The 11,707-nt window shown below is 48.5% G+C and overlaps 1 protein-coding gene across 2 annotated transcripts in view; it reads right to left on the reverse strand.

Annotated features, from left to right (window-relative positions):
• The window catches only part of LRMDA (leucine rich melanocyte differentiation associated), a 1,017,118-nt gene extending 1,007,555 nt beyond the window's left edge, over nt 1-9,563 (reverse strand). The window contains exons 1-2 of one of the 2 annotated variants that reach the window (XM_084794314.1): nt 9,127-9,558; nt 941-1,041 (exon numbers count right to left, since the gene is read on the reverse strand). In XM_084794314.1, the coding sequence (XP_084650440.1) occupies nt 941-1,041; nt 9,127-9,156 (131 nt within the window). In that variant the 5' untranslated portion in view covers nt 9,157-9,558. Of the gene's footprint in view, nt 1-940; nt 1,042-9,126 lie in introns of both variants that reach the window. The other variant, XM_084794315.1, reaches the window with a different exon arrangement.
• Nucleotides 9,564-11,707: the final 2,144 nt, after the last annotated feature.

Genomic DNA, 11,707 nt, shown 5'->3' on the forward strand with positions numbered 1-11,707 from the left:
CTGTGATGGAGCCTAGGCCCACGATGCTGTCTTAACTGAAGCTACAGTTTTCTTCTACCTGCTGAGGGCCAGTTCCCCGAGTTCTACCCATTTCTGTCCCCCACCCCTAGATTCTTTATTCCTGAGTACCCCCCACTCTTTGGAAAAGACAAAGACTCCAAGGCCTAGAAGCAGGAACATACCTGGGTCTCGGAATGGAGGTCTGGTGCCAAGCAGAGGGCAGGATGGCACCCAAGAGCAGCCTAAATGCAGCCGGGTCCCTGCCCCTTGTCTGCCTGTCCCACCAACACCTACTGTCCCAGGGCCACTGACTTCCATTCGCTAAGCCCACACACCAGCGTAACTCATAACCTTTGAGGAAGAAACGTCACGTTGCCCTCCACTGGACTGCCGTACAAGATCACACTTACCTTTGGCCGAGACTCAAACAGCTGCTACAAAGTCCCTCCCCGCCCAGCCACTCCACACCAATAGTAATCCTTTGAAAGAGAGCGTCCCCATGAATACTCAAAACATCAAGGCTGAAAAGCACACATATACACACACCCTATCTGTGATTTGATACACTCTGTGAAAAGCAGTCATTCTTAGAAAGCAAAGTCAAACACCCCTAAGACACTCACTGGTGCCATCTCTCTCCTTCCCCAAAAGGATTCAGACTCGTGTATGTAGGCTCACATGGAAAAGAACAAAGTAAAAGGCAGATGACCCTCCCACAGTCATGAGCTGAGCCATGCTCACCCACCCACCTTCTTAGGCCGCACTCACTAGGAAACTAGCTGACAAACCATAGGAAGCAGAGTTGGGCTCCTAGGGTGTGGTTCCATGTCTGTCAAGACCCTGCAAAAAGCTGGGACCTGTGACTTGCACCTGCCAGCCCAAGGTCCTGGAGGGAACCGGGTGGCCCGGGCATGGCCTGCATCTCTCGAAGGTTACATACCTCAAGAGGTTGAAGCTCAGGTCAAGCCTCTTTGCAAAATGTCCACAGTCCCGGCCCAGGTGCTCCGGAATTTCTGTGCAGTGCTGGTCTATGTAGGACACCTGCAAATTAAATGGAACAAAAATGGAAATTACCCAGCTGCTTACAGCCCAGAGTCACTGATGCCACCATTGCAATTGCTTCCTCAGCTTTAAAGGCTGACTCCTCCACACAAAAAGGCTGGAGTGTGCCTATTATCTCTCTCCTAAGCTTTAGAGGACTCTGCCAACAGTCTCCCTTTCCTGGCACAGTTAGCATTATGAGAACACATTATGGCACATTAAGAATTACATTAAAATTGGGTAAGATACAGGTAACCAAAGAAACCCAGTGTCAGAGGACATGGAGACAACCACAACAGCTAGCCTTCCATGCTGGCCCGTGTGACTCTCCTTCTCCCTCTCCCAGCCACCCCATAACATACTCAGCCTCACAGAAGACAGAGTAGATGCTCTACCAAGCATACCTCAACCTTTTCCCTGACTTCAGAAGCAATCTCTATAGCCACAGTGGAAAGTGTCTCTTCTACCTTCTGACCCTGCCACAAAATCTAACCTACAAAGCTCATGCTCAACTGTGCAAGCAAGTTACTTAAAAACACACTTAGAGTAAGCCCGTGATTTTTGTGTTGGACTGCATTCATAGCTATCTGTGGTAGCATGCAGCCCTCGGGCCACAGGTTGGACGTGCCCACATCTATACCTCAGAACCACCAAGGGGCTAAAACAAGCAGGGCTGGGCATGGAAATTTACCAGACCATGAATCTCATCCTGTCACCGCTGTGTGCAAAATGCCCACCAGCCTCCCTACAGAGTGGTGACAAGGTAAAGGGTGGCAGGTGGCAAAGGGTGGCAGGTGGCAAAGGGTGGCAGGTGGCAAAGGGTGGCATGCAGCCAAAGTATCTAAGGTTCTTCTGTCAGGAGGCCATTCGTTTGTTTAATGTGTGGAAGTATTTTTTTCTGCATGTATGTATGTGTACCACACATGTGCCTAGAGCCCAGAGAGGCCAGAAGAGGGTATCAGTCCCTGGAACTGGAGTTATTTTTGCCATTAGCCTCCAAGTGGGTGCTGGGACCTGAACCCCAGTCTCCTGCAGGAGCAGCCAGCACTGGTTACTGCCAAGTCATCTCTCCACCTCCCTATCTTCTTTATAAAAGTTGTATTAGTATTTTCAGAATTTCATATAATTGTATTTTAACCATATTCACCCCAATTCCTCCCAGATATATCCTTGGCTCACACCTCCTCAGAACCCCATTTCTTTCTTTTTTTTTTTTTAATAACCCACTGAATCTATGCTGACCATATACTCCTAGGTATGGGACAACACACTGGAGCGTGGCCAACCTACCAGGGGCCACACCTTGAAGAAAACTGACTCTCCCTCCTCTAGAAGCCTCCAACTACCCATAGTTCCTCAGTGAAGGCCATTGGTTCCCAAGCTCCTGCTCCATGCCAGGATGCTGACTGACTTCATCTTGCTCCAGTCTTATGGAATAGGAAGGTGCTGTCATGTCCAGAGAACGCTGTTTCACCCCAGTCTTTCCCCGATCTTTAACTCTTAAAACCCCCCTTCCTTGATGGTCCCTGATGGTGGAGGGGACAGTGAAGGGGAAGAGTAGTGTAGATGTCCCATTCTGGTCCTGCACTGACACTTACTCTCTGCCCTTTGAATAGCTATGAGTTTCTTCATTAACTGCCTTCAACTGTGCAAAGAAACTTGCCTGATAACATCTGGAGGCTGCACTAATCTATGTGTACAGAGAAATGAATTTGGAGGGCTATTTGTTATAATGTCCACTTAGCAGAATTACAGTAGTAGGTGCATCCCTGGTGGGGGAGGAGGGGGGTCGCACCAACTTGGATTCTTAGACCGATGTGCATTACCAGGAGTGACTTTTCTCCTGGGCAACAGGCCTTAGATCCAGGAGTTGGTTACCCCCATAACATTCGCGCCACCACTGTAGCTCGGAGCACATCTTGCTCATTCCTGCACCTTACGGAGTCCACAGCAGGCAGGGCTACACTGATGGCACTTTCCCCAGCAGTGTGCAAAAAGCACCCTGTGTCCAGAAGGCTTTCTGTACGCCTCTTGCCTCCTTCAGCATTCTTTTTATTTTTATCTTATTTTATGTAATCATTTAAGCAATTCATGTATATCTCCAAATCTTAAAAGGCCCAAGAAATTTGATTCTAGAACTTTTGAGAAGACTTTCAGGGGCCCTTCTCAGGGCCCAACCCAGTTTGCGGAATCCATTTTTATAGCTAGGCAGCTGCAGGCAGAAAAGCATGACCAAGAGGCACACAGACAAAAAACATTACTGAATTATATTACATCCAAACCCCAGGTAGACACCTGGGCCCTTCCAGAAGCTATAACTGATCCTGTCTCCGTACAACCCTACCTTCTATGCAGACAGACAAATCTGTCTTGGGGTGACCAACAGATCCCCAGGGCACTAGGTCTCTTAATAGGGAAGAAAATGCGTTGGTCACCAGACATGCTCAGATTTTAGGCTCAGCCTTAGGAAGGGCAGATCACCAGCCACCTCAGAACTACAGAGCAGAGGTTCATATGAGGTCACAAGCACCCCAGCACCCCTTCTTAAGCCACTGTTCACCCTCTCTCCCTCTGATGACAAGCTGCTGGCAGCACAATGTCCTCCCATCCAGAAGAAAGAAAGCAAGAGAAGGGACAGAAAAAGATCCCTAGCTGCTCTGGGTGGTGACTATCATCTCAGCACCTGGGAGTCAAAGCAGTTGCCTGGGCAACTCAGTGTGTTCAAAGTCAGCATGAGTAGCTCAGCCAGATCTCTGTTTTGCACAGCTCTAAGGAAAAGAAAAATGGCCTCAACAAAATATTTTTCACATGTGTCTACTCCCTCCCTCTCCCTCTCATGTGTATGTGTGTGCATGTGAGTGCATGTGTATGTATGTGCATGTGTGTGAGTATGTGGATGTGTGTCTGTGCATGCCTGAGTGTCAGTGTGTGTGTGTGTGTGTGTGTGTGCATGCATGCGTGCATGTGTGTGTGCACATGCATGTGTCTGTGTGCTCGCACATCATGGAATACACTTGATAGATAAAAGGCAACTGGAAGTTCTCTCCTTCCACCAAGCAGCCATCAAAATCAGGCTTCCTAAGCAATTGCTTTTACCCACTGAATCATCTTAATGGTCCAATAAAATAATTTTGACTCAGGAAGATAGATAATAATAATAATAATAATAATAATAATAATAATAATAATAATGGGAGCTCCCGCCAATCTAGCAACTGTCCCCCTTTCTATATTACATCCATTCTTTTCTGCAGCATTTAGAGTAACTTAGTAAGTTCTGCTCCCATGCTGAGATGGAAATCATACACTAGGGAGAGACAGGACTATCAGTTAGTCCCAATGACCCCTGGGGGCTTGGTCTCCATCTGTAACTTGTTCTGTAAGTTCACATTAACCCTCCTGGTCCATGGGGCTCAAACACCCAGCATGCGACACAACCATTCTGTACCATCAACACATAAGACTGCTGTGACATCCAAAGCCCAGAAGCTTAGCCTTTGGTACAGACGCTGAGCCCTGTCCTCATACACTAGGCGATGATTAGATCTATTGGGGACCCAGCTTGTCAAATCTCAGCTTTCGCGTAGGGAAGAACTTCACAGCCCTCTCAACGTAACATGGCTTCCCAGTGACAGAGCCTGGGTCAGTTCTGAGGTGTGGTGCACGCCCGTAATCCCAGCACTTGACAGGTAGAGGCAAGATATTGGAAGTTCCAGGTCATCCTCAGCTACATAGTAAATGTGAGGCTATCCTGGGCTACATGAGTTCCTGTCGGCAAAAGAGAAAAGAAAGAGATGGGGAAGGGGAAAGAGAATGTGGAAAGGGAAGGAGGGGAAGAGGAAATGCAAAATGAAAGGACAAGGAGAGAGGAGAAAGGCGGAAGGACGAGGAGATGAAGGGAGACAAATGTCGAGTCCAAGAACCCTCCAAAGAGAAACCAGAGAAGTGAGAATGTGTGAGTACGTCCCCACTGCAGGCACATACTCAGTCTCTATAAGCGGAAGCTGCAGACACGGGCCAAAGCACATGTGACCATAAACATCTATTTACCATCAGGACAGTTGCTTCTAGGGCCTTTCTGAACACGCTGTCAGTCACCAGACTGAGGGCTGACTATCTAAGACACCCCGACTATTACCAGGTTGGCACTTGCCAGACACTCTGCCCCACTTCTGAGCACCAGGGTTGCTATCTAGTTGTTTCCTTGCATGAGTCACAATGTTCTAGAACCTGTTTCCTCTCCTGTTTTCTTCATTTAGAGAGTCGCATGTGCCTCAGGCTGGCCTGGAGCTCACTGTGTAGAGGATGACCTTCAGTCTCTGTTCCTACTGCCTGGGTTGTGCCGGGGGTCAAACCCAGGGCCTCGTGTATGCCAGGCAGGCACTGGACCAACCGCCTGGCTCTCAGGCTCTGCTTCCTCTTTCTTGAACTTATCAAGCAGTGTCATCAACTACCACCAAAAGCAGTTACGATAGCACAGTAACATTTGATAAATGCCAGCCAAGTGCCCACTTATCTGTTGCATCCTCAGGAAACAGCCTTTGGGATCAGGCAGTGCCGTCCCCGTTGTACTTGTACAACAGGAACAAAATGGCATATGGAAAGCGCCGTCTCTGTTGTGCAGAGGTCAGCCAATCAATAGCTGTTGTTTCAGACCAATATCCCCATGGAGGGGATGGGCTACTGTCATTGTCTCTTGTGCCTAAGATTTCAGTGCCCAAATTTCAAGTTTGCATTTATGGCTGCAATTGTACCCACGCCACAAACTGTAGCTGTCATACATTAATGGAAAAAGGAGGACGTAATGTTGAATATAAATGAAGCGTTCAATCCAGGAAAAGCCAAATGAGGTCAGGCCTATGATGAATAAAAAGATCTTACAGAGAAAAGTGATGGGCCAGCATCAACCGTCCCACTTGCCTGTCAGCCATCAGCCCACGATGGCCCCAGAAGCAGCAATGTAGCATCAAACAATTATCACCAGTCATCTCTTTAAATTGTTTTTAATTTTTATTGAAATCTTTCTATTGCACTTAAACCATCCCTTTATTTAGGATGTATGTTCTCTAAATACTGAAGAAGTTGCATCCAATTTTATTCTTAGCTATTTCAGCTACATTATAATGAAAATGATAATAAACCCCTTGGGCTTCTCAGTTGTGGGGGGCAGTTTCCCCCCTTGAAGAAGAATCAGGGTAAGAGAGTTAGAGAAATGGCTCAACAGTGCAGAGTACTTGCTGCTCTTCCAGAGGACCCAAGATCTGTTCCCAATAACCACGTCTGGTGGCTCACAACTGCCTACAACTCTAGCTCCAGGAGATCTGTCTAACTCTGCTTTGTATTGCTGTACCTCTAACCAAAAGCAAGTCATGGAAGGAAGGGTTTACTCGGATTGCATATTCCAGATCACAGTCCACTGAGGAAAGGCAAGAGCTCAAGGGAGGGGTCTGGAGGGAGGAACTGAAGGAGACCAGTGAGGGTTGTTGGCTTGCTCTCCATGGCTTGCCTACAGGCCAATCTGATGGGGACACTTTCTCACCTGAGGTTCCCTCTTCTCAGATGGGAGAAGTTGACAAAAACCTAGCCAATACAATATATGATGCACTCTTCTGGCTTTCTTGGGCACACACACACGCACACACCACTTGCACAGACACACTAATGCACACAAACAAAAATAAATCTTTTAAAGTTATATTTATTTGTGTGTGTATGTGTGTGTGTGTGTGTGTGTGTGTGTGAGAGAGAGAGAGAGAGAGAGAGAGAGAGAGAGAGAGAGAGAGAGAGAGAGAGAGACTGTGAGGTCAAAGTACAACTTATAAGTCAGTTGTCTCCGGATTGTTTTGTTTTGTTTTTTGTTTTTTGTTTTTTTCAAGACAGAGTTTCTCTAGAACAGCCCTGGCTGTCTTGGAACTCACTCTGTAGGCAACTGGAACTCACAGACATCTTCCTCCAAAGTGCTGGGATTAAAGGTGTGCACCATCACACCCAGTTCAAAGTAAATCATTTTTTTTTTAATTTAAATAAGGATCTAGGGCTGGAGATGTAGCCCTGAGGTAGCATGAAAAAGTTCTGGGTTAAAGTCTGGTTAGCTGGTAAAAGGTACAGGTGTTTAATGAATTACCTCCTAATGCTCTATAACACACAGTAGCAATGGGTGCTAACTACTGTGACCTGTGTGTTTTAAAACAGTCAGTCAAGAAGACTGAAAGTTCCTAGCACAAACAACTAAATGATAAGTATTTACTATAATATATAATAATATTATATAAATACATATATTATAATAATAATGTATAATAGATATCCCTGTGCCACTCTTCTGATCATTGCACACCATATACATGTATTGAAATATTATACTGCATCCTGTTAAAAGAGGTTTGTTTTTTTTTTTTCAAAGAAGGAACTGCTTGGCAGAATCGTGCATATTCAAGGTGCTACCTCTCACAGTGGATGCTGTTATAGATTGTGTGGAGCAGATGCTGGCAAATACTCCAGCCCCAGAGGCAGGCACTCACATTCACCGTCCAGATGGTAAAGGAAAGGAGACAGTAACACCCAGGATACCCCGCCCCCCGGGCCTTCCTAGCTCCTCCCAGCAGTTTATCTTGAAATACTGGGCACAGCCTACAGTCTTAACCCACAAGTCAGCAGTTGCCTCTGAGCCCTGAGAAGCAGGCTTCGTGAGGGGTACAGGAAACATCAAGTCTTGAGGAGGACAAGATAAGAAAGAAAAAGGAAGTCTTGGAAGTTTCAACCTGACTGTCAAGTTCTTCACTTGGAAGAGACTACACACAGAAAATGCTGGGACTGGAAACTCAGAGACAATGGTATTCACGAGGGACCCTACTTCTTAGGCAGATAAGCGAAGGGGCAGGCCGCCTCCCCACAGTACCACATACACCCCTCTTTCTAGACAGTCAAACTCACTCCCAGAAGCCACTGGGCACAGGCTGACGTCAGAGCCAGCAATCCTAACAATCAACAAGGGCACCAGAGATGGTAATTCAGTTCCCATCACCACCTGCAGGGCACCTGGGGCATAGTAGCCACTCAATAAATTATATTCAGTTGAGAAAAGTGTCAGACTCCTTTTAAAAAGAAGCAGCACAGCAGCAGTGTGCACACGGCTGGCGACCCCCGAGCTTCAGACTTGAAAAATCCTTAGGCCTCTAAGGAGGATCCCTTCCCTTATCCCTGTTGCTTCCTGCCTACAGGGAAAACTTTCAAAAGCTCACAACTGTTCCCTAGGGTGGAGAAGAACTTTGCAAAGTGAGAGGGCGGGCTTCCTGAAAGGAAAAGGGAAAGCAGAAGAGAAACCTTCCTATTTTGGCAGATCCAGGGTCCCCTGCTCAGCCTGCTGGGGTTTTCTCTCCAGAACACCAGAGACCTTACCACAGGGCCGGAAGCAGGTACTGCTAGCTGTCCACTGTGCAGTGCTGCCATGCCTAGTGACACCTCTTCAAGAAACCAGAGACCAAGTAAACCTGTGGAGGACCTTGGGCCTCCACCAGCCTTGGAAAAGAAGACCATTTTGATGGTAGAGCTCCGCCAGCACCTGGCCAGAGACCAAGTTGTGTTTTTCAATGTGGCTTTGGTGACCCTATGCACTTTGCTGTCTTGAGCCCCCTTCGTCCATGTATCAGACCCTTTGTATAGTTGCCATGGTATCAACAGGTAAATGGTTGCATAGTAAAACATGTTCTTACACACCAAAAGTTCTTTTCAAACCAGGACTGTGAAAGAAGAAACACTTTTGGAGAACCCTGAAAAACAGAGGCCACCAGCAGTGGGAATGGTGAAGAAATTAGAACCCAAATGTTGATCAGTGTGTGACTCTAGAGGCAGAGAGAAGCGAAAGGCAGGGGATCTGGGCTGCCTACCACATCGCTAGGGAGTGTGCCAGGATCAAAAACAGAGTCTGACCTCTTCAACCTGGAGCAAGTGTGGGCACTTAACACACATCGCCTGCACATGTGACCTCCCAGAGCAAGGGCTTTCAAGTTAAGCCTTGGAGAACCCTGTCCCTCCCAAGCCCAACTGAACCCCGGGAGTAGATGGGGGTCGCTTGAACCGACTTACTTGCGTTCCACTGACCATGAGCCCAGCCATGGTGGCGGGGACCGGCAGGCAGCACAGAGCAAGACAGCCTGGCTGTGCAGTTCCGCACTGGGCGGTCAGCTGACCAGCGGAAGCCCAAGGCGCCGGCGAGAACTGCGCGCAACTGCGCTCCAGCCGCTGGCTCGACCGGGTGCACGTGAACGTTGGCCCGCCAGGCGATTCGCAACAGGTGGCTGCTGCGCACTACCCAACGCGGGGACCACAGGCAACTACTCCTCGCAGGGACCACAGGCAATTACTTCACTTTCCTGCCCAATTCCTGCCTGGCTCCTCCTCCGCCGCTGTGCCCCCAAGAGGTGCCCCTCCAGAATCCAATGCCCAGAACTTTATTGCATTCAACAGACTCAGGCTTCCGCAGCGAAAGGGGTCCCCATCGTGGACGTGCCATCAGAGGCGTTAGTTCCTGGCTCAAGCTCAGAACTGGGCCTTCCCAGAATTTCACAATCTAGGTTACATAACTGCCCTCAACTGCTGAAAGGAGGGGCCTCTTCACCCAAAGTCCCCATCACAGCTTAGAAGGTGCTAAGGTGTGGAGTTTTCGTCTGTTAGAGGGAAGGCGAGGGAGAAATTGGATTTCTCCTTAAAAGTGCCAGCTGGCCACACAACCCCTACTCTCTCCACCTGCCCTCATGATGCCCACCAACAGCTGACAGTAATGAACCGTGAGACAGGAAGAGGAGGTCCCCAAATCCCAGGATCCTCTTATTCTTCTCCTTCAAGAGAAGAGACTTTTGTGAAAACCAAAGCTATTAATTTGGTATAGGGTGGCCCTCAGGGTGCATGCGTGAGCTTAAACACACACACACACACACACACACACACACACACACACACACACACACACACACCTCCACTCTACCTTCCCCATCTAGAAGACAGAAGTGGCCATTGGCCATCCCCACCCCCCACCCCCTGACCAGGAAATACAACCCAAGCCAGGAAGCTCCTTCTGGAACCTTCTCCTTGCCTTCTCTTGCCTTCCCACCACCATCTTCAGGATAAGGGGTATATATGATATACCAGCCCTTACCTAGCATAAGGGTCGTAGCTGATATTCCTATAGTAAAAGACACATTGGCAAGAGAAAACACATTTAATCACAGTTTTACTTGGTATGGGGAGCAGTAGGTGGGAAACCACGGGCTTGTAATCTCTCTCACTGGCAAGTCTGAGGCAAGATCTCAAGTTGGAGGCCAGCCTGAGCTACATAGCAAGACCATGTCTCAGAGATGAGAATGTGTGCGTGTGCGTGTGCATGTGTGTGTTTGTGTGTGTGCACACATGCACGTGTGTGTGTGTGTGTGTGTGTGTGTGTGTGTGTGTGTGTGTTTAAAGGTACAGCTTAGGCTGGATGAAGCTGAGACAATTGAACAGGAATGTGATGGAGAAAAGGGTGTGATGCTGAGTGTAACCAACTGAAGGGAGAAGCCAGGCCAGGCTGCCTCAACCTCCCCTCTTCCACAGCATCCCTCCCTTCCAGGGAGCAGGGCGGGACTCCCCTGGGACTCCCTATCATGGAGAATTTCCTCATGACCAGCGCCCACCCAGAAAGATGGCTTTGAGTAGGATCTCTAGGGTGTAAGTCTTGCTCTGGGGAAGGGACCCTGGTTCCCAGGACCCACCTGGGGGAAGTGGAATCTTGGTTTCTGTGACTCATTTCTAGAGAGAAAAGGTGCTGGAGACAGGAGGGCAGGGGATAGTGAGGAAGAGACCGCTTCTGAGGTTGCCCTGGGGCCTTCCCTTCGCCTTTATGTTTTTAAATTATTACGTTGTGCATGTGTGTATGTGAACACGCACGTGCAAGCACATGTGCGCCCATTATAACATATATACATGTTCACACATGCAGAGGTCAGAGGACAGCTTTCAGAAGTTGGTTCTCTCCTACCATGTAGATCCAGAAGAACTGAGTGAGGTCCTTGGGCTTGGTAGTCGTCCTTTTCCTGGCTGAACCATCTCACTACCCACCTCCTTTCCTTTAATTCAAAATGCTCCGCCTGCCAAAGCACTGTGGAGTGTCACCTCCTGAGCCCCTGCCCTGCTGGGCCCATTCCGCTCTCCTCACAGATGGATGTCAGCATTGTTCAACTAGACAAGGAAAGGCTAAGTCCTGGTCTCACTCTCAGGCCAGGGACCACAACTCAGCAGAAGCACAGATAATTGTGGTTGCCACCTCCATACAGGAGACCCGTCATGGGGTTTTGGTTGTCATTTTCCCTTTGTCTAAGCAGCTCTTAGAAGCCACTGGCTACACCGCTGATGATGACAGCTATGATTGTGGTCGAGAATTTTGTTCTGGCCAGACTGCCCTCTGCTTCGAGCACATCTCACTAAGCAGGCAGGCTAGGATGGCAGCCTGTGATGTGCAGGGCTGACCTCTGAAGACTGGTCTGCCTGTCCCTCTCTTTCACACTTGTCCCGTAGGAAGAGTGGCCATAGCCAAGTGGAGCCGTGGAAAAGCATCCAGACTGTATTTACTTCAGGAGGTTCCTGGAAATGCTGCAAGTGACAGGCAGAAACAGAAAGCTGCCTTCCAGAGAGA

This window comes from Acomys minous (genome assembly GCF_964271855.1).
Source record: "Acomys minous genome assembly, chromosome: 9".
Classification (NCBI taxonomy): Eukaryota; Metazoa; Chordata; class Mammalia; order Rodentia; family Muridae; genus Acomys; species Acomys minous.